Raw genomic sequence first — 23,191 nt, forward strand, 5'->3', positions numbered from 1 at the left:
AGCCTGGGCGACAGAGCAAGACTCCATCTCAAAAAAACAAAAAAAAATAAAGCAAAACCTCCCACATTTTTTAATAATTTGTTTGAGATGAAGTCTTGCTGTTGCTGCAACTTCATCTACCAGGTTCCAGCGATTCTCCTGCTCCAGTCTCCCAAATAACTGCGACTTACAGGCACGCTCCACCACGCCTGGCTTATTTTTGTATTTTTTGTAGAGACGGGCGTTTCACCATGTTGGCCAGGCTGGTCTTGAAATTACTGTTAGTATTATTTGCTTCTGTAATTTATTTTTCGTGAGTGAAGGTATGCATTCATGCTTGGGGTTTTTCACTTTGTGATTCTAAAAAACTACTACTTTGGCAATGTAGTGTGTTTTGTGTACTCAGTAAATATGTATATTGAATGAATATAACTCGATCTTTCTGAGAAAGCTTAGCTGTATTTGAGGATGTCAAGGGAAAGAAAAAGATTGCTTGTATAGAAGATGACCTCCTTTTCTTCAGGAGATCGAGACCATCCTGGCTAACACGGTGAAACCCTGTCTCTACTAAAAATACAAAAAAATTAGCCGGGTGTGGTGGTGGGCACCTGTAGTCCCAGCTAATTGGGAGGCTGAGGCAGGAGAATGGCGTGTACCCTGCAGGCGGAGCTTGCAGTGAGCCGAGATTGCGCCACTGCAATCCAGCCTGGGTGACAGAGCGAGTCTCCATCTCAGAAAAAAAAAAAGGATGACCTCCTTTTCTATAAACCAGAAAACCCCAGATTGTTTTTTTTTTTTTTTTTTTTCTTTTTTTGGCACCCGCCACCACACCCGGCCAATTTTTTTGTGTTTTTAGTAGAGATGAGGTTTCACTGTGTTAGGCAGGATGGTCTCGACCTCCTGACCTCGTGATCCGCCTGCCTTGGCCTCCCAAAGTGCTGGGATTACAGGCGTGAGCCACCGTGCCGGCCGATTTTTTTCTTTTTCATAGTCCTTTGCATTTGGAGCCTAATGTTTCTAGTGTATATTCTCCAGAACTGGTTGAAAAGTAGTCTGGTTTCTTATTTGTCTTTCTATTCATAGAAGATTAGCACTTCTAATTTTGCCGAATTTTACTTATTAGATGACATATTTGGACTCATTACTAAAATTTTTTCTTTTTTTTTTTTTTTGAGTTGGAGTCTGGCTGTCACCCAGGCTGGAGTGCAGTGGTGTGATTTCGGCTTACTGCAACCTCTGCCTCCCTGGTTGAAGTGATTCTCCTGCCTCAGCCATCTGAGTAGCTGGACTATAGGTGCATGCCATCATGCCCAGCTAATTTTTTGTATTTTTAGTAGAGATGGGATTTCACCACGTTGGCCAGGATGGTCTTGATCTACTGACCTTGTGATCCACCTGCCTTGGCCTCCCAAAATGCTGGGATTACAGGCGTGAGCCACCGCGCCTGGCCATCATTACTAAAATTTTCTTATTGGAAACTTATCAAAAATAAAAATACCTGGTAAACATTTGTCAAAACCTAGTGCCAAGGCCTGTAACTACTTTTGTCACAACCTGTGCTACAGTTATTTGTGTGATGTTTAGTAACCAGTGGATTTTAATCATTGCAGTAGTAATTCTTAAATGTGTAACTCTTAACAGCTGAAAAACTTCTGATGCAGATTTTATTGTACTGTATCTAATAACTGCTTGTGTCACTTGGTACTTACAGTAACATATCACAAAAAAGCTAGTATAGGTATAAAGTATGTACTTGGAGATTTTTAAAATGTACTGCACTGCAACTAAGTCATATTCAAAGCTGTCTGACAGTTTAGTGATGCTATATTTATGGGACTTAGTCATGTTCCGGAATTCGTCTCTACAGAAAGTAATTGTTTCTGTTTAGTTTCCCAATTGTTTGTAGGCAAACCACAATAAAACTTAAATTATTATTTAAAGCCTGATGTGTATAATAATATTTAAGTGGTTACAAACATTCTTGTTAACAAATGAAACATGACATAGACATTTTTTCACAGGTGTAGAATGAGCCAAGGAGACTCAAACCCAGCAGCTATTCCGCATGCAGCAGAAGATATTCAAGGAGATGACCGATGGATGTCTCAGGTAAAAGGAAGTGCATGTGTATCATTCACATGAGTTGAGTCTCTCCAGTTTTTTGTCTGTTTTGTTTTGGTTTTTGAAACAGGGTCTCACTGTGTTGCCCAGGCTGGCCTCAAACTGCAGGGCTCAAGTGATCCTCCCACTTCAGCCTCCCATATAGCTGGGACTAGTGGCACATGTCAGTATGCCTGGTTTCTTCAATTTTTAAAGATCTTTTGATCAAAACTGCGAAGGGGCAATTAAAAAACAAAAAACAAAAAAAACACTCCAGGCTGGGCACAGTGGCTCACGCCTGTAATCCCAACACTTTGGGAGGCCTAAGTGGGTGGATCACAAGGTCAGGAATTTGAGACCAGACTGGCCAATATGGTGAAACCCATCTCTACTAAAAATAAGTTAGCCAGGTGTGGTGGCAGGCACCTGTAGTCCCAGCTACTCAGGAGGCTGAGGCAGGAGAATCTCTTGAACCCGGGAGGCGGAGGTTGCAGTGAGCCAAGATCACGCCACTGCACTCCAGCCTGGGCGACAGAGCAAGACTCCATCTCAAAAACAAAAACAAAAACAAAAAACTGTAATCCTGTGACCTGCGACAGGTTGTACACGGGGGCATTTTAATAGTCAACAAGAATTTGTTACTGTCAGTAAAAATGTAGTGTTACAAATGTCCTGCCTCTTCACCAATCTGATGTTGGAACTGGGAAATATTTAGTTTTTTTATTTTGAAGTAATTTCAAAACTACACAAATGTTACAGAAATTTAGAAAGAAGTATCTTCATCTAGACTCACCAATTGTTAACATTTTACGATATCTGCCTAATTATTGTGTCTGCATCTATTTTGTTTTTGTTTTTTTGTTGTTGTTGTTGGTTTTTTGAGACGGAGTCTCACTCTTGCCCAGGCTGGAGTGCAGTGGTGCAATCTTCGCTCACTGCAACCTCCACCCCCCGCCACCCCGGGTTCAAGTTATTCTTGTGTCTTAGCCTCCCAAGTAGCTGGAATTACAGGTGCCCGCCACCATGCTGAGCTAATTTTTGTATTTTTAGTAGAGACAGGGTTTTGCCATGTTGGCCAGGCTGGTTTCAAATTCCTGACCTCAAGTGATCTGCCTGTCTCAGCCTCCCAAAGTGCTGGGATTACAGGCGTGAGCCACCACGCCCTGTGTGCTGTGTCTGTATCTATTTGTATATGTATATACTAACATAGTGGTTTTTTCTGAAGCATTTGCACTCATTTCTCTTTACCCCTGAATATTTCAACATGTTTTCTTAAAAATAAGGACTTTTGTTAAATAACTATAGGATAGTTATTAAAATCATGAGATGTAATATTGATATAATACTATTACTTAATCCAAAGACCATATTCAGTTTTCTCTGGTTGTCCCAATAATTTTTTTTTTTTTTTTTTTTTTGAGACAGAGTCTTGTCTGTCGCCCAGGCTGGAATGCAGTGGCCGGATCTCAGCTTACTGCAAGCTCCGCCTCCCGGGTTTATGCCATTCTCTTGCCTCAGCCTCCCGAGTAGCTGGGACTACAGGCGCCCACCACCTCGCCCGGCTAGTTTTTTGTATTTTCTTTAGTAGAGACAGGGTTTCACCGTGTTAGCCAGGATGGTCTCGATCTCCTGACCTCGTGATCCGCCCGTCTCGGCCTCCCAAAGTGCTGGGATCACAGGCTTGAGCCACCGCGCCCAGCCCCAATAATTTTTTTTTAAGACAGAGCAGTATACAGTGGCTCACACCTGTAATCCCAGCACTTTGGGAGGCCAAGGCAGGTTGGGAAGCCAAGGTGGGAGGATCACTTGAGCCCAGGATATCAAGGCTACAATGAACTATAATTGTGCCACTGTACTCCAGCCTGGATGACAGATCGAGACCTTATCTCAAAAAGAAAGAAAAAAGTAAGTGTACTACAGTTGTTTTGCCCATTTTCTCTTTCATGGGCATCTGGACCATTTATACCTTTATGAATAGTAACTACACCAGGAGTAGTGACTCACACCTGTAATCTCAGCACTTTGGGAAGCTGAGGCAGGTAATCACTGGAGCCCAGGAGTTCAAGACAAAGGAAAGGAAAAGTAGTAACTAAACTAGATATCTTCATTATTCTCGTCTTAAGTTAATAGACTTTAATGAGCCCTGGCTGTAGAAAAATCAGTCAAATGGAAGAAAAACATACACAAATATTTTAAACATTTTTTTGGAGACAGAGTCTCGCTCTGTCAACCATGCTGGAGTGCAGTGGCAGCATTACAACTTACTGCAGCCTTGGCTTCCTGGGCTTAAGTGATCGTCCCACCTTGGCTTCTCAAGTAGCTGTGACCACAGGTGCATGCCACCATGCCGTACTAATTTTTTTTATTATTTTTTGTGGAGATAGGATCTCACTATGTTGCCCAGGCTGATGATCTTGAACTCCTGGCCTCAAGTGATCCTCCTACCTCAGCCTCCCAAAGTGTTGGGATTACAGGCATGAGCCACCGTGCCTGACTTTAAAAATCTTTTAAGCATAGCATACTGAAATATTTGTACTTGGAATGATATATCCTCAGTTTGCTTCAAAATAATCTGAGGATGGAGTGGGGCAGTAGTTGGGGGTATGACTGAAATAATATAGGCCATAAATGATTGCTCTAGCTGGTAATTGATACATGGAGGTTCATTCTTTCTGAATGGAGGTGTTAATTCTCTGTGCTTTTGTATACATTTGATATTTTCCGTAATGAAAAGGTTTTGTTTTGTTTTTGTTTTTGTTTTTGAGATGGAGTCCCACTGTGTTACCCAGGCTGAAGTGCAGTGGCGTGATCTTGGCTCACTGCAACTTCCACCTCCTGAATAACTAGGATTAGAGGCGCCCACCTCCATACCCGACTAATTTTTGTATTTCTTTCTTTTTTTTTTTTTTTTTTTTTTTTTGAGACGGAGTCTCGCTCTGTCACCCAGGCTGAAGTGCAGTGGCCGGATCTCAGCTCACTGCAAGCTCCGCCTCCCGGGTTTACGCCATTCTCCTGCCTCAGCCTCCCGAGTAGCTGGGACTACAGACGCCCGCCACCTCACCCGGCTAGTTTTTTGTATTTTTTAGTAGAGACGGGGTTTCACCGTGTTAGCCAGGATGGTCTCGATCTCCTGACCTCGTGATCCGCCCGTCTGGGCCTCCCAAAGTGCTGGGATTACAGGCTTGAGCCACCTTGCCCGGCCAATTTTTGTATTTCTTTAGTAGAGATGAGGTTTCACCATGTTGGTCAAGCTGGTCTTGAACTCCTGACCTCAGGTGATCCACCCACCTTAGCCTCTCAAAGTGCTGGGATTACAGGCTTGAGCCACCAAGTGCCTGGCCTAAAAGGTTTTCTTAAGGGTAATGTTGAAAGACTTGCCGAACATAATAGAAATCGTATCAAAACATATTAACCAGAAAAATAAGGCTCAGCAGCAGACTAAGGAAAATATACACAGTAAATATTATAGATGAAGCATAGATATCGTGTATTATCAATAAAAATATCCTAAAGGAACTAATACATAAGTATTTCAGTAGACATGGTAGAAAGTCTTTAACTTTGTTTCCAAAAAGTGTAAATTAAAACGTTAGGAAGAGAAAGAGAAGTGTTAATATCTAATTCAGGTGCAAGTACAGTAAAACCAGTTCTAATATATTGTTGGAGTCCTTACAGATTGGTATATAGCCCTTTTGTTAAGAATTTAGAAATATGTCCAAAATCCATAAAAATACTGATTTTAAGAATTTCCAACGTAGGAAAAACTATATATATATCCCTTTATTACGCTTATTAGATTCACAAAAAGAGGCCACTGGCAAGTCTGCCCACAGGAAGAAAAGCGTGACCTGGGAGGCTGAGGCAAGAGGATTGCTTAAGCACCGGAGTTCAAGACCAGCCTGGGCAACATAGACCCTCATTCCCCTCACCCCCCAAAAAAGGAAACAAAAATGTGTCATTGAGTGTATTCAGTAGAGTATATTAGGTGCAGTGGCTCATACCTGTAGTCCCAGCACTTTGGAAGGCTGAGGCCTGTAGATTGTTTGAGGCCAGAAATGTAGCCTAGGAAACAATCCAAGACCCTGACTGTACAAAAAATAGAAAAAAAAAAAAATCGCTGGGTGTGTGCCTGTAGTCCCAGCTTCTAGGGAGACCGAGGCAGGAGAATTGCTTAAGTCTGGGAGTTTGAGGCTGTAGTAAGCTGTGATCATGCACTGCCCTCCACCCTCGGTGACAGGGCAAGACCCTGTGTCTAAAAAAGAATATATGGCCATTAAAAGTTACGATTATAAAAACTGTGTTGCTACATAGAAAACTGGTTCTAGTATGATGTTAAATGCAACTATAATGGCTACCATTTTTCAAGTGCCTAGTGGGTGCCAGATGATATAGCTGGGAATCTTTAACAACTCTAAAATGGAATTGCTAGCAGATGTTAAAACCAAGACACAAATTACGTACTTGTTTAAGATCACTGGACTAGAAAGTAGGTAAGCTAGAATTTGAATGTTGGGTTTTTTTGGCCTCAGACATGTAGTGCCAGAAAGAGGTGTCCGTGATACTTAAACTGTGTAAAAGGGATAACAGAGGATGTGAAAAAAGTTGAGGAGAAAATACTCAAGCATGGTCATAGTTGCTAGGTTAAGGTGGTAGGATTATAGATGTGTTGCTTTGGTCCTTTCTATGTTTCCAAATTTATTACAAGTATTATACTTGAGGAGAAAAGTACTAGAACCTTTATCATAGGAGTCTTAAATTCCACGACACTGTACAAACACAAGCTGTTTTATTGGTGTGGAAAGGTAGTTGGGGCTGGGTGTGGTGGCTCAGGCCTGTAATCTCAGCACGTTGGGAGGCAGAGGTAAGTGGATCGCTTGAGTTCCAGACCAGCCCCGGCAACATTGCAAAACCCTATCTCTACAAAACGCCCCCCCCCCCCCCAAAAAAAAAGCTGGATATGGTGAAGTGCGCCTGAGGCTGAGGCAGGGAGGATCACGTAAGCCCTCCCCAGCCTGAGCCTGGGAGGTTGGGGCTGCAGTGAGCTGTCGTTCACAGCTGCCACTGTACTCCAGGCTGGGTGACAGAGTGAAACCCTGTCTCAAAATCTCAAAAAAAAAAAAAGAGAGAGAGAGAAAGGTAGTTGGTACTACAGTACCTGCAATAGGGAGTTGACATGATAGGAAAAAGCACCTATTCACTAAACTTATTCTTGCTCATGTCTCCTCAGTTTAGAAATATTTACTGAAACAGTGATTTTTAAAATATGTGTTTGCACGAAATATGGAAGCAAGGAAAAAGCTGTCCCTAATCCTGTCACCCTAAGAGAGGAAGTGTTTTTTTTTTTTTTTAAATAAATAAATGAATATATATATAGTTTGTTTGTTTAAGTAGAAATGGGGTTTTGCATGTTGCCAAGGCTGGTCTTGAACTCCTAAGCTCATGTGATCTGCTCACTTTGGCCTCCCAAAGGCCTAGGATTACAGGCGTGAGCCACCACACCTGGCTGGAGGTGTTTTCATAATCTGTAAAATTATTTCCAGAAGTATTTCTGTCACTTTACACTTCACCTGTAGATGAATATCTGAGTTTTACCACAGCCTCATCTGTGTTGGTATTGTCAACAGAAATACTTAAATAGTAACTCTTCCTTAATTCCTAAGGGAAACAAAATTGAATGCAGAGTTTGAGAAAAAGAAACAGCATTGGAAAGCTGCGCATGATAAAGCATACCTGTAGTTCTAGCTAGCTGGGAGGCTAAGGCAGAAGGATCACTTGAGCCCAGGAATTCAGTCCAGTCTGGGCAACATAGCAAGACCCCGTCTTTGGGGAAAAAAAGAGAGTAGGCCTTTGCCTGGACCTACATTACAGACCTAGAGCATTGTATAAATTTGTTTCAGGGATGAATATAAAAGTTTAAACTGGCCTAGCGTAGTAGCTCACGCCTGTAATCCCAGCACTTTGGGAGGCCGAGGCGGGTGGATCCCCTGAGGTCAGGAGTTAGAGACCAGCCTGACAACATAGTGAAACCACGTCTCTACTAAAAATACAAAAATTAACTGGGCATGGTGGCAGGTGCCTATAATCCCAGCTACTCAGGAGGCTGAGGCATGAGAATTGGTTGAACCCGGGAGGTGGAGGTTGCAGTGAGCTAAGATCATGCCACTACACTCCAGCCTGAGTGACGTGAGATTCCATCTCCAAAAAGTTAAAAAAAATAATAATAATTTTTTTTTTTTTTTTTGAGACGGAGTCTCGCTCTGTCGCCCGGGCTGGAGTGCAGTGGCCGGATCTCAGCTCACTGCAAGGTCTGCCTCCCGGGTTCACGTCATTCTCCTGCCTCAGCCTCCCGAGTAGCTGGGACTACAGGTGCCTGCCACCTCGCCCAGCTAGTTTTTTGTATTTTTTAGTAGAGATGAGGTTTCACCGTGTTAGCCAGGATGGTCTCGATCTCCTGACCTCGTAATCCACCCGTCTCGGCCTCCCAGAGTGCTGGGATTACAGGCGTGAGCCACCGCGCCCGGCCAAAATAAAAGTTTAGACTATGTTCTTTAACATTAATGGATAAAATTTATTTTCTTTTTTTTTCTTTTTTTTTCTTTTATTTCTTTTTTTTTTTTTTTGAGACGGAGTCTCGCTCTGTCACCCAGGCTGGAGTGCAGTGGCCGGATCTCAGCTCACTGCAAGCTCCGCCTCCCGGGTTTACGCCATTCTCCGGCCTCAGCCTCCCGAGTAGCTGGGACTACAGGCGCCCGCCACCTCGCCCGGCTAGTTTTTTGTATTTCTTAATAGAGACGGGGTTTCACCATGTTAGCCAGGATGGTCTCGATCTCCTGACCTCGTGATCCGCCCGTCTCGGCCTCCCAAAGTGCTGGGATTACAGGCTTGAGCCACCGCGCCCGGCCTTTTTTATTTCTTTTCTTCATAGTGAAGGGGTCTCATGATGTTGCCCAGGCTGGTCTTGAATGCCTGGGCTCAAGCTATCCTTCCCACCTTGGCCTCCTAAAGTGCTGAGATTTTGGACATGAGCCACCACACCTGGCCAAAATCAATTTTAGAAAGTATCTTGTGCCTTTATAACAGAAAGAGGCACTCTGAGAGGAGATTACCACTGTTTATAAGCTTGGATTTGACTGAAAAGGATTGAGTCCTAGTTTGCCAGTGTCTCACATTTGGAAGTTAACAGATATTTTCAAAGTCTGCATTCAAATAAAATACATGGAACCTGATTGGATCGTAGTTGAAAAAATGATGTTGTAATACTTTATCCAACTCTTGGAGCCATTTGAAAAATTGAATTTGGACTGAATATTAGATGTTATGAGATTGTTTCATTTCCTAGTTATGATAATAATTTGTGCGTTTTTTTTTTTGTTTGTTTGTTTTTAAGATGGAGCTTCGCTCTTGTTGCCTAGGCTGGAGTGTAATGGCACGATCTCGGCTCACTGCAACCTCCATCTCCCAGGTTCAGGCAATTCTCCTGCCTCAGCCTCCTGAGTGGCTGGGACTACAGGCACCTGCCACCATGCCTGGCTAATTTTTGTATTTTTATTAGAGACGGGGTTTCACCATGTTGGCCAGGCTGATCTCGAACTCCCAGCCTTAGGTGATCCGCCCACCCTGGCCTCCCAAAGTGTTGGGATTACAGGCATGAGCCACTGCGCCCAATTTGTGGTTTTATAAGATGATGTTCTTACTCTTAGGAGATGCATGCTTAGGAGATACATCTTGGTGAAGAATCATAATGTTTGCATTTTACTTCACAAATGGTCCAGCAAACATGAACGCGTACATAGAGATAAAGCAAACATGGGAAAATACTATTAGTTGTTGAATATAAGAGGCAGTTGTGTATGTTCATTGTACTGTGTCAACTTTTCTGTGTATTTGCAATTTTCTTAATAAAAGTTTAAGGAAAAGATAAACTTCTACATAGTGTATTACATGTATTTTTCTATTCTGGTTTCATTAGAATTCTGGGTTTCTTGAGAGTACTAGAATGATCAGTATAGTAAGGGTGAGAAGAAAGTTCAAACAGTTAATTTATAGAATGAGAGGAATAAGCTTTGGGGGTAGACTAAAAAAATGTTTAACAACGGTAACTGGTTGGACAGCTATTCTTTCTAGGCCAAGAAGTCTCACAGGAAAAGAAATACCAGTTTCTTTTTTTATTCAAAAAATTTTTTTTCTGGCTGGATGTGTGGCTCACACCTGGAATCCCAGCACTTTGGAAGGCTGAGGTGGGCAGATTGCTTGAGCTCAGGAGTTGGAGACCAGCCTGGGCAACATGGTAAAACCCCGTTTCTACAAAAAATACAAAAAATTAGCCAGGCATGGTGGCATGAGCCCGTAGTCCCAGCTACTCAGGTGGCAGAGGTGGGAGGATGGCTTGAGCCCCTGAGGCAGAAGTTGCAGTGAGCCAAGAGCACGCCACTGTACTCCAGCCTGTGTAAGAGAGCCAGACCCTGTCTAAAAAAAAAAAAAAAAAAAGTTGTTTTTGTAGAGGTGGGATCTTGATGTATTACCCAGGCTGGTCTCAAACTCCTGACCTCAAGTGATCCTCCTGCCCTGGCCTTCTAAAATGTTGAGATTACAAGCATGGGCCACCACACCCAGCCAGAAGTGCCAGTTAATAATTTTTCTTTCTTCTTCAAACCAGCACAACAGATTTGTTTTGGACTGTAAAGACAAAGAGCCTGATGTACTGTTTGTGGGAGACTCCATGGTGCAGTTAATGCAGCAATATGAGGTAAAGGTGGAAGGGGTGAGCGTGGTTCTTGGCTACTCATGTATAACCATTCATTACTAATGGACTTTCATTCTGAGCTGAGCTTATTTGTGCCTCTTAGAGAAGCCCTAATTGAGGTTATAAGAGAAATCAAAGCTACCTAAAGGGATTTTCTTTTCTTTCTTTTAACTTGGACATGTTCTGATCTGAAGCATTGTTTATAATGAAACTTCCTCTTTTACTCTGGTTTCTGAGAAGCTTAATGTTATATTTGTTTATATTTGCTCTAGTCAGATTGTCAGTTATTATTTGTAACTTAGTATTTCCCATTTGTATTTGCTGATAACGTATATATCCTAGTCATGATTCTTGTTTATATTTTGCCATTTTCCTATTTCATATATTTTTATAGTAAGCTATTCCCAATCTTGTAGGGTTAGGCATTTTTCCATGGGAAATTTATTATTTTATTTATTTATTTATTTATTTATTTTTTGAGACAGAGTCCCACTCCATTGCTGAGGCTGTAGTGCAGTGGCACAACCTCAGGCTCAAGAGATTCTCATACCTCACCCCCCAAGTAGTTGGGATTATAGGCATGCGCCACCATGCCTGACTAATTTTTGTATTTTTAGTAGAGGCGGGGTTTCACTATGTTGGCCAGGCTGGTCTCGAACTCTTGGCCTCAAATGATCCATGTGTCTTGGCCTCCCAAAGTGCTAGGATTATAGGCGTGGGCCACCGTGCCCCACCCCAAGGGAAATTTAAAAGAAAAGATAGCTTTATTTATTTTTTTTAGCTCTAGCACTCTAAATTTCTTCATCTCTTGTTTCCGCTTCACCCTGTTTGTATAGTTCAGTAAGTGGAAAGGAGAGTTTGTTGAGTTGACAGCTTAATTATTAATGTTGGTACCTTTTAGGGGGCATCAGATTGAGTTGTGACTCATTTCTTGAGCTGAGACCTAAGGCTACATTAAGACCTGAGTTACACAGTGGTGTTTTCAACGTCCTTAAACAGTGAGTGTCACACCATTGCAGTGTTATCTTTGAATACAGGAAAAGGAAATTATTTCTAATGCCTTGCAACACATTGCAATTGAAAGATTAAACTTTCCCCTAGTTTTAGCTGCACTAAATCAAGTTTTTCTTTTTTTAGATATGGCGAGAGCTTTTTTCCCCACTTCATGCACTGAATTTTGGAATTGGGGGAGATACAACAAGACATGTTTTGTGGAGACTAAAGAATGGAGAACTGGAGAATATTAAGCCTAAGGTGAAATGAAAGTTACTTGTCAAATAATGTCATTAATCTTAAGTGTCTTTTGGATAGTTAAATAGTCTGAAACTGGTAGTAAAAAAAAAAAAATTGCTTCTTTAAAGACCTATTTCACTATTTGTTTCATGCCTCTTTAAAGTAAATGATACTGTCATTGCTTAAGAATATATCAAAATATATAATTAAGAAACTAGTGAATTGTTTGCCTATTGGGTTGTATTTGTAGTTGTTATAATTATCTTCTTAAATTGAAGGAAGAGATTTTTTTTTTGAGATGGAGTATTGCTTTGTCGCCCAGGTTGAGTACAGTGGTGCAATCTTGGCTCATTGCAACACCCACCTCCTGGGTTCAAGCGATTCTCCTGCCTCAGTCTCCCGAGTAGCTGGGATTGCAGGCATCTGCCACTGTGTCCAGCTAATTTTTGTATTTTTAGTAGAGATGGGGTTTCACCATCTTGGCCAGGCTGGTCTTGAACTCATGACCTCATGATCCACCCGCTTTGACCTCCCAAAAGTGCTGGGATTACAGGCATGAGCCACTGTGCCTGGCTGAAGGAAGATATTTTATGCTAATGAGGTGTGCTATTCTGTGGAATGCATAGACCTTGGGCAGTATGAGGGGAAAACTGCTCAGAGGTGGGCCATGGGAGCAGGGCCATGATTAACTTCAGGAAGTAATTTTGGATCTGTTTAACCATATAAACAGGTCGGTAATCAAGGCCTGCCAAGTTCGTCTGAAGAAAGTTAGAAGCAGATGTGAACAAATGAATATTTCTACCCAGTATCTTATATCATAAATACTCTGAGTTGGCACACACTATATAATCGTTTCAGCTCCCAAAAAAAGAATAAAAGCTGAGCCCTGACAAAACATGCTTTCATTGAAAGTTGTTTGTTTTAAGACAGGTTCTCTCTGTTGCCCAAGCTAGAATGCAGTGGCATGATGATAGCTCACTGTAACCTCAAACTCCTGGACTCAGATGACCCTATGGCCTCAGCCTCCCAAATAGCTAGGACTGCAGGCATGTGCCACCGCGCTCAGCTAATTTTTAAATTTTTTTTTTTTTTTTTTTTTTTTTTTTTTTTTTGAGACGGAGTCTCACTGTGTCTCCCAGGCTGGAGTGCAGTGGCGTGATCTCGGCTCACTGCAAGCTCCGCCTCCCGGGTTCACGCCATTCTCCCGCCTCAGCCTCCCAAGTAGCTGAGACTACAGGCGCCCGCCACCACGCCCGGCTAGTTTTTTGTATTTTTAGTAGAGACGGGGTTTCACCATGTTAGCCAGGATAGTCTCGATCTCCTGACCTCGTGATCCACCCGCCTCGGCCTCCCAAAGTGCTGGGATTACAGGCTTGAGCCACCGCGCCCGGCCTTAAATTTCTTTTTGTAGACAGGGTCTTTCTTGGTCTTGCTATGTTGCGTAGGCTGGTGTCAAACTCCTGGCCTCAGATGATCCTCCCGCCCCAGCCTCCTAAAATACTGGGATTATAGGCTTGAGCTACCATGCCAGACTGATTTTTTTTTTTGTTTTCTAAAGAGAAAAACTTGTTGGATGGGCGTGGTGGGTCATGTCTGTAATCCTAGAATTTTGGGAGGCCGAGGTGGGTGGATCACTTGAGGCCAGGAGTTCAAGACCACCCTGGCCAACGTGGTGAAACCCTGTCTCTGGTTTTTATAAAAAAAAAAAAAAAAAACCAAGCGTGGTGTCATGCACCTGTAATCCTAGCTACTTAGGAGGCTGAGGCAGGAGAATCACTTGAACCCAGGAGATAGAGGTTGCAGTGAGCCAGGATCGCACCACTGCATTCCAGCCTGGGTGACAGAGCAAGACTCCGTTTCAAAAATAAATAAAGAGGCCGGTCACGGTGGCTCACGCCTGTAATCCCAACTTTGTGAGGTCGAGGCGGGCAGATCACCTAAGGTCGGGGGTTCGAAACCAGCCTGACCAACATGGAGAAGCCCTGTCTCTACTAAAAATACCAAAAAATTAGCCGGGCATGGTGGCCCATGCTTGTAATCCCAGCTACTCGGGAGGCTGAAGCAGGAGAATCGCTTGAACCCAGGAGACGGAGGTTGCGGTGAGCTGAGATCAAGCCATTGCACTCCAGCCTGGGCAACGAAAGCAAAACTGTCTCAAAAAAAAAAAAATTATTAAAATTCCTTCCAGCCTCCACCTCTGTGACTCTTTTCCTTGAGTGCATCTGTGTATTTATACCATGACAGGGTCTTGCCATGTCACCCAGGCTGGAGTGCAGTGGTGTGATCATGGCTCACTGCAGCCTTGAACTCCTGGGCTGAAGCAGTTTTCCTACCTCAGCGTCCCAAATCATTGAGATTATAGATGTGAGCCACTGCACCTTTCCAGGTTTTATTTTTATATAGTTAAATTTATTAATCTTTTTTTTTTTTTTTTTTTTTTTGAGACGGAGTCTCACGCTGTTGCCCAGGCTGGAGTGCAGTGGCGCGATCTCGGCTCACTGCAAGCTCCGCCTCCCGGGTTCCCGCCATTCTCCTGCCTCAGCCTCCTGAGTAGCTGGGACTACAGGCGCCTGCCACCGTGCCCGGCTAATTTTTTGTATTTTTAGTAGAGACGGGGTTTCACTGTGGTCTCGATCTCCTGACCTTGTGATCCGCCCGCCTCGGCCTCCCTAAGTGCTGGGATTACAGGCTTGAGCCACCGCGCCCGGCCTTTTTTTTTTTTTTTTTTTGAGACGGAGTCTCGCTCTGTCGCCCAGGCTGGAGGGCCGTGGCCAGATCTCAGCTCACTGCAAGCTCCGCCTCCTGGGTTTATGCCATTCTCCTGCCTCAGCCTCCCGAGTAGCTGGGACTATAGGCGCCCGCCACCTCGCCTGGCTAGTTTTTTGTATTTTTTAGTAGAGACGGGGTTTCACCGTGTTAGCCAGGATGGTCTCGATCTCCTGACCTCGTGATCCACCCGTCTGGGCCTCCCAAAGTGCTGGGATTACAGGCTTGAGCCACCGCGCCTGGCCTATTAATCTTTTTTGTATAATTTTTGGATTTTGAGAAATTAGCTCCCTGTTGCATGACATAATTCTCTCTTGTTTCCTCCTAGTACAATTTTACCACTTAAATATTATTCCACTTAGAGTTTATTCTGATATGAGGCATAAATCAGTGCATTAAGATGTCTGCCCTGGCTGAGTGTGGTGGCTCACATTTTTAATCTCAGCATTTTGGGAGGCCAAAGAAAGATGACTTGAGCCCGGAATTTAAGACCACCCTGGGCAATGTAGCATGACCCTGCCTCTCTTAAAAGAAAATTTAGTAAGGTAGCTGCCCAGTTGAAGTTAGCCAGCACCATTTGAGAAGTTTATCTTTCCTTCTTTGCTTTTTGAAATAAGATTTTCTGCCAGGGGTCGTGGCTCACACCTATAATCCCAGCACTTGGGGAGGCCAAGGCGGGTGGATTACCTGAGGTCAGGAGTTCAAGACCAGCCTGGGCAACATGGTGAAACCCCAGTCTCTACTAAAAATACAGGAATTAGCCAGGCATGGCGGTGCATGCCTGTAGTCCCAGCTACTCGGGAGCCTGAGGCAGGAGAATCACTTGAACGTGGGAGGCGGAGGTTGCAGTGAGCCAAAATGGTGCCACTGCACTCCAGTCTGGGTGATAGAGCGAGGCCCCATCTCAAAAAAAAAAAAAGAGAAGAAAAGAAAAAGAAGGTTTTCATCTAAATGGTGGACATTCCTTTATTCCTGGGTATTTATCTCCTCCTTACCCCCTTTTTTTCTTTCTTCAATTGCAGGTCATTGTTGTCTGGGTAGGAACAAACAACCACGAAAATACAGCAGAAGAGGTAGCAGGTGGGATCGAGGCCATTGTACAACTTATCAACACAAGGCAGCCACAGGCCAAAATCATTGTATTGGTATGTAGTCTTTGGTGGGTAGAGAGTTTGATGTCTTTAGGTCAGCTGAGGAATCTTTTTAGAAATGTGATTGCTCGTGAATATTAGAGAACCTTGAGGTGGAAGCAGTTTATCATACTTTTGTTGACCTCTTCTCTAATGTATCTTACTGTCTTTCTGGTATCATCATCCCCCATACCAGCTGTGGGGCCATCTTTTATCCATGCATCCTTGTTTGGAAGTATGGAAGCCATTTGGTGCCTCAGTACCCCCTTTTTTTTGGCCTCCATAATGTTTTGCAAATTTGCACATGAGATTTGTCTGAATCCTGAGTCTTTTTATTAGATCTATATTTGGATTATTTTGTAAGTGTCCTGTTCTACTGCTAATATGTTAAAGATGGTATATTAGACATTCTAATCTTCTCTAAAACATGAAAAATTTCATCAGCAAGAAAATGGATACTTTATAGTTGTACCCTGAACAGAAAGGTGCTACCCTTTTGTAGAATTACAGCATTAACTCTTCATGGTCTCAAAGGTGAACAGCTGTCTGTTTCAGTATAAGTCTAGCTGTAGGCCGGGTGCAATGACTCACACCTGTAATCCCCGCACTTTGGGAGGCCGAGGCGGGTGGGTCACAAGGTCAGGAGTTGAAGACCAGCCTGGCCAAGGTGGTGAAACTTCGTCTCTACTAAAAATACAAAAAAATTAGCTGGGCGTGGTAGCATGTGCCTGTAATCCCAGCTATTCAGGAGGCTGAAGCAGAGAATGTCTTCCTTTTTTTTTTTGAGACGGAGTCTCACTCTGTTGCCCAGGCTGGAGCGCAGTGGCGTGATCTCAGCTCACTGTAAGCTCCGCCTCCCGGGTTCACACCATTTTCCTGCCTCAGCCTCCTGAGTAGCGGGGACTACAGGCACCCGCCACCCGCCACCACGCCTGGCTGATTTTTTGTATTTTTAGTAGAGATGGGGTTTCACCGTGTTAGCCGTGGTCTCCATCTCCTGACCTCGTGATCTACCTGCCTTGGCCTCCCACAGTGCTGGGATTACAGACATGGGCCACCACGCCCGGCTGAAGCAGAGAATTTCTTAAACCCGGGAGGTGGAGGTTGCAGTGAGCCGAGATCGCACCACTCCACTCTTGCCTGGGCAACAGAGCAAAACTCCGTCTCAAAAAAAAAAAAAAGTCTAGCTGTAGATATTCTTAGTTCAGTTTGAAATATGTTTTAGCAAAATCTGATATAAATTTAGTTCTTTAGTGAGATGGTGTTAGGAAGATAGTCATTTATTCAAAAAACCTGTGGATCACTGTGTACAAGGCACTATCCTAGTTCTTGAGCATACAAAAATGAGTAAGGCATAGTTTATGTCTCAAGGAGCTCACAGTCTAGTGTATGGAGACAGCAACACAGAGAATTATTATACTGTGTGCTGTTTAGAGTAAGGTGAAAAGGTGTTTAACAAAAGTTGACATCTACATTTAAAGACTTCATTGGTTTCCAGACAAATAGGGAAAGAAAGAAGGCATTTTAGAAAAATAAAGAGAATTGAGCAAAGGCTTGTACGTGTATATGTTTTTTGGGTGAGCAGAGGAGGCTGCATAAAGTTTGAGCCTGGGATGGTTAGGAGAAAGAGGCCACAACCAGCTCATGTAGGAATTTTTTTTTTTTTTTTTTTTTTTTAATTTGAGATGGAGTCTCACTCTATTGCCCAGGCTGGAGTGCAGTGATGCAATCTTAGCTCACTGCAACCTCCGCCTCCCGGGTTCAAGTGATTCTTCTGCCTCAAACTCCCAAGTAGCTGGAACTACAGGTATACGCCACCATGCCCGGCTAATTTCTATATTTTTAGTAGAGATGGGGTTTCACCATATTGGCGAGGCTGGTCTCGAACTCCTGACCTCATGATCTGCCCGCCTCAGCCTCCCAAAGTGCTGGGATTACAGGCGTGAGCCCCTGCGCCAGGCCAGGTCATGTAGGAATTTGTATGCTGTTGGGATGTTTGGATTTTATTCGCAGTTGCTGGGGAGCCAGATCTTTTTTATTACAAGGCATTTCATTTATTTGTTGAGGTACTTACTTATACCTGCCTTACTCCGGAAAGGATTGTGTTAAGAGTCCACCTGTTAAGTATAGTGACTAGTACATAGTATTTGCTTAGGAAATATTTGTTGCTGAGTAATCCTTCCATATTCTTTATTTTTAAATTGGATATGCAGAAATGTTAATTATGGTGTTATCCATAATACTAAAACATTGGAAATAACCTAAATAGTAGTATCATGGAGATGGTTACATAAGTCATTGAATATGAGAGCAGTAATCACATTACAATTAAAAGGGCTGTGTGCAAACTTTATGGTGTATTTAAGTGGAAATGTGCATATTATCTTTAGAATTGCTTGGCTGGGCATGGTAATTCATGCCTAATCCTAGTATATATGCCGTTGGAAAAGGGCTACAGGGAGACAAAATTAAAACAGTTGTTCCAGGGTTATTCCAGGGTGAATGGCTCTGATTCATCAAGACAGCATTCATTCCACCTCTTTTTCTTATAGTATAGTATGGTGTAGTTTCCATGTGGCATTAATAGATGATGTGTATCTATGAGCTGGATTATTCTGACAGCCAAATGGAGAACGGATTGAAGGGCAGACAGCATTGGAGGTGGGAAGACCAATCAGGAGATTTTATAGTAATTAGGATGATTGGAGATAAGTTCCTGAGCTGTAGCAGTGTATATAATCAGGATGGAGGAAAGAAAATGACATTTAGGATGCAAAAGTTGAGTAATTTAATGTTAAATAGATACATGGGATGAGAGACTTGGAGGTGTTGGAATGACCAGTTGGTAAAGAGGAAGAGCATAGTTTAATGAATTGTTTTTGGATCAGTTGGGAATGCCTCGGGAACATTTAAATTTGTTTCTGTGGCTGGAAGTTTAATATGTAATTCTGAAGCTCTAGGAAGAGATCTGGCTAAAGTGTTTAGTGGGCCAAAGGGCAGGTCCCTGAAGAATACCAACAATTAAGGGACAGAAGGGAACCCATGAAAATACTAAGAAGAAATGGTTAGCTTTCATTCAAACAGTATTTTCCAGTGTTTCACAAATCAAAGGTATAGAAAGCGCCAAATGGAGATGTTATCTGAAGTTACAAATAATAAGTAGAGAAAAATAAGTGAATCTTCTAATTTAATGTTTTCCGCTGTGCCCCAGGGTTTGTTACCTCGAGGTGAGAAACCCAATCCTTTGAGGCAAAAGAACGCCAAGGTGAACCAACTCCTCAAGGTTTCGCTGCCGAAGCTTGCCAACGTGCAGCTCCTGGATACCGACGGGGGTTTTGTGCACTCGGACGGTGCCATCTCCTGCCACGACATGTTTGATTTTCTGCATCTGACAGGAGGGGGCTATGCAAAGATCTGCAAACCCCTGCATGAACTGATCATGCAGTTGTTGGAGGAAACACCTGAGGAGAAACAAACCACCATTGCCTGACTGGCTCCCATCAGTGTTACTAGCATCTCAGCTTCCTCAGATCAGTTCTATCACTGGCACTACAGAATCCTTCTCTTTCTTAAGGCACTTTGCATTGTAGAATGTTCCTGGATGTTCATATCTAGTGTTTGAAGGGGAGGAGGGATTTAAACTGGTCCTGTACATAGAAAGTTTGTTTGACAGAGGAGAAAAATTAGCCAAGGAAGATTGTTGTTTAAATTCATTTGAAACCAGAAGGGGACTTTTTAGTTGTATGTGTAACACATTCATTGAATTATCACTGTTTTCCTAGGACAACATCAAGCCTAAATACTGAACAATATGAAGATTCTTTTCTTGGCCTTTCTGTGGATTATGTCATATATAATAATAATCAGAATCATCCTACTTGGCTTTAAAACATGTTTTCTCCAATTTTTTAAGGTTCATAATTTAGCCTTTTGTTTTTATGTTGCTTAGATTCTCATGTATACTGAATATTTTCTTAACATGTAGCATCAGGTTGAACATGCTTGTCATTCATATATGGAAGATGCTATAGTATAGAAGTGAGTTTGTTCTGCTTTCTTAATCTTTTCCATGCTTAGCAGTGAAAAACAGGTTTTGCCCCACTAGAGGGACTCTTTGGAGGGTATTATTTTTATGCTGCTGAATATCATGTCTGTAACAGACCCGTGCATGCAGCCTTTCCTGCCTATTCCCCTTCATGTCCCCCTTTCCCCTTCATTCCCCCCCTCCTGTTTTTTTTTTTTTTTTTTTTTTGGTCCTTGTTGACATTACAAGCTTTTAACACATTTTTGACCTAGGAACCCTGTTGCTGGAAGTATAGTCTCCAGCCAGTTACTGTCATGATAGTACTGCTATAAAACTCATTCTTGTGTGGTGTTCTGTGCTATAGAGTCTGTGTATTGCTATTCATATTCAGAGTTCTGGTTTTGTTTTTCCCTTAAAACCTGTTACAGCTTTTTGGGGGGTGAGGGGAATCAGAACTCTTGTTTCCCATTCCATAGCACCTGACATTATTTCAAGTTTTATAATATCTTAAGGTGTATATATTTTTTTTATTGGCTTAGTTGTTTTTTGTTTTGTTTTGTTTGAGATGGAGTTTCACTCTTGTTGCCCAGGCTGGGGTGCAGTGGTGCGATCTTGGCTCATTGCTGCCTCCACCTCCCGGGTTCAAATGATTCTCCTGCCTCAGCCTCCCGAGTAGCTGGGATTAAAGGTGCATGCCACCATGCCCAGCTAATTTTTGTATTTTTAGTAGACAGGATTTCGCCATGTTGACAAGGCTGGTCTCGAACTCCTGACCTCAGGGGATCTGCCCGCCTTAGCCTCCACAGTGCTGGGATTACAGGCGTGAGCCACTGCACCTGGCCTTATTGGCTTAGTTTTTAAAGTATCGTCCAAAAATTTTGGGCCTTTTTCCGTGGGGAAACAAGTGAAGCTGCTCTTCAGCATAGACACTACCTTTATCCCATCATTTTAGTAAAAACTAGGTTTATTTCACTTCTAAGGTGTCTTATTAATGTACTTAATCTGAGAATTTGTTGACCTTAATGTTTGCTTGAGCTATATAACAACTGCCATTAAAAAAATGGGATAGTAGATGGTTTTATCAGTATACCTATGGAATATATAAAAACTGGATCTATAGATATTTTGAACGGGACCAGGTGGGTATTGAAGTAACCCATCAAAATACACTCTGCAGTGATTCTGCTTAATGTTCAAATTCAGTAACGTACTTGAAAGGCAAATTTCAGTGTTTTTGTATGTTGGAGGAGGGCTTACTGATTTGTGCTAAGACCCATTTCTGCTTGAGGGATAAAACTTGGGCTCATTTTTTTCTTGTGAAGTCTCTTTCTAGAAAATTGTTTTGTTTTGTTCTTTTTAAAAAATACATACTTTTTTGAATGTATCATGTCTTCATTAACAGAAAATCCACATGGTGTTTACTAAACTTGTTTACGATATTAAAAATTTCCTTTTTATTTTTAGTAGCCCAGGTTGAGTTTTTCACAAGAGTTTTTTTTCTTAGCTGAGGTATAGTTTTATAGGAAGAAGAATTAAGCCAGATTTTTGTGGGTGGAAAGACAGTTTTCTATCCAGGTCTTTTTTGTTTGTCAGAAGGTAGGAGTACAGTCCAAATAAATCCATTAGGTTACTCCTGCAGCATGCGCTTTTAGCTTCTTTCTTGACTGAGGATCACATATCCCTTTGTGAGCTGGCCCTCAGCTCCTTTGCTCATATGTACAAACCTCAGATGTTACTACATTTTATATCTACCAGAGCTATTCAAGCAATAGTATTTGAACCACTAGCCTTTTAAATAAAATTCTGCCCCGTTACTGATGTGCAGATATTGAGTTCACTTTCATTTTTTGCCAGATTTCTTTGCACTACTTTAGGTAAAAATAGTTAATCTATTTTTCTTTGACATCCCAGTTTGCGTCAGTGACAGAACTTACTGCTTGGTCTTTGTAGTTTTAAAAAAAATCTATAAATTTAATGCACTGTCCAAGTGAAATGTCCTAGTTGTCATTGTGATTAAGGGGCCAACTTTCCAGGCAGCTAGCAGAGATACTATTCTCTTTTCCTCCCAGCAGATTTGTATTCCTTCGCCCACGCATTCCTGCTACACTAGATGGCAGCCAGTGATGGAACTATAAAGATGTCTGTGGTCATATCTGGAATGTGGCAGCTTGAAGATGTACTGCCAAGGGTGATCTAGGGCAGGTTGTCTTTCAGTCCATGTATTCTTGGTTGCTGTAGACAGTGCTCTGGCTACCACTCTGGGTCTACTTGAACTGTCAAGGGCATCTGCCTAAACCAGAATCTTTTGTCAGAAACCTTAATCCAACAAAACAAATCTTGAGTAGCTCATGCCCGGCTCTAAGGAATTTTGTCTCTTTGTTGAAAAAAAAAAAAAAAAGTCCAACTTACTTTATTTTATTTTTTTAACCTAGTCACTGTTTACAGTTGTATGCTAAAGCCTGAAATATTGTCTGTGCTGTGGTGTATGAGCATTGCCAACTTTATATTTATTGCAGTGAAGAAGAAACTAAAAATATATGAAAATCAGGAGCATGTCTAAGCTCCTAAATCCGTGTGGGTGCATGTGGGAGAAGTGAGTTGGGGCCTCTTGAAAGGAGGCTTTTTGGAGAGGGGTCCCCCAGGCTTCTTGGTGTTCCTGCTTGGGGATCACTGCTGCTAGCTGACTGGACCTCCCCGTTGGAAGTTTGTGATTTTGCTTTGGCAAAGTTTCATTGACAAGTAGAACTCATTCTGTTTTAGTGTATATTTCAATATAAATGTAAACATTTTGCTCAAAGTTGCTGAAGTCTTTCTGTCTCTTTTATCATAGTTTGGATTCTAATGAAAAAAAGGGATGGTTTTTCCCTGCCTTATAAGGAAATTGGATATTTAGATCATCCTGCTTCTTTACTGTGGAACTGAATGTACCAGGCTGACTCATCACTTGCCTTCTCAGGCATGTAGGATGGTAGGGTGGGATGAGTAGGTATAAGGACCCCTCAGAAAGCACAACTGCCATCCTTGAAGTCTACTCTTTTCCATTAGATTGGAATAGTTTTGCAGATAAGATTAGTCTGGATTGTAGGCTGTGGACCACCTCGTCTGAACTGGGTGAGTGTCATCAGTCTTTATAATACAGTGTTACTGGCCAGGCATGGTGGCTCACACCTGTAATCCCAGCTACTCTGGAGGCTGAGGCAAGAGAAATGCTTGAAC

General features: G+C 42.4%; 2 protein-coding genes across 3 annotated transcripts in view; both read left to right on the plus strand.

Annotated features, from left to right (window-relative positions):
• Window positions 1-22,772, plus strand: part of PAFAH1B2 (platelet activating factor acetylhydrolase 1b catalytic subunit 2) — a 1,197,441-nt gene extending 1,174,669 nt beyond the window's left edge. The window contains exons 3-7 of one of the 2 annotated variants that reach the window (XM_050759008.1): window positions 2,001-2,088; window positions 10,736-10,825; window positions 11,960-12,076; window positions 15,844-15,966; window positions 19,163-22,772. In XM_050759008.1, coding sequence (XP_050614965.1) covers window positions 2,008-2,088; window positions 10,736-10,825; window positions 11,960-12,076; window positions 15,844-15,966; window positions 19,163-19,441 — 690 coding nt within the window. In that variant the 5' untranslated portion in view covers window positions 2,001-2,007 and the 3' untranslated portion in view covers window positions 19,442-22,772. The remainder of the gene's footprint in view (window positions 1-2,000; window positions 2,089-10,735; window positions 10,826-11,959; window positions 12,077-15,843; window positions 15,967-19,162) is intronic. The other variant, XM_050759007.1, reaches the window with a different exon arrangement.
• TAGLN (transgelin) overlaps window positions 1-23,191 on the plus strand; it is a 255,403-nt gene that overhangs the window by 198,882 nt on the left and 33,330 nt on the right. The window lies entirely within an intron of this gene.

Source organism: Macaca thibetana, chromosome 14, assembly GCF_024542745.1.
Source record: "Macaca thibetana thibetana isolate TM-01 chromosome 14, ASM2454274v1, whole genome shotgun sequence".
NCBI classification, from domain to species: domain Eukaryota; kingdom Metazoa; phylum Chordata; class Mammalia; order Primates; family Cercopithecidae; genus Macaca; species Macaca thibetana.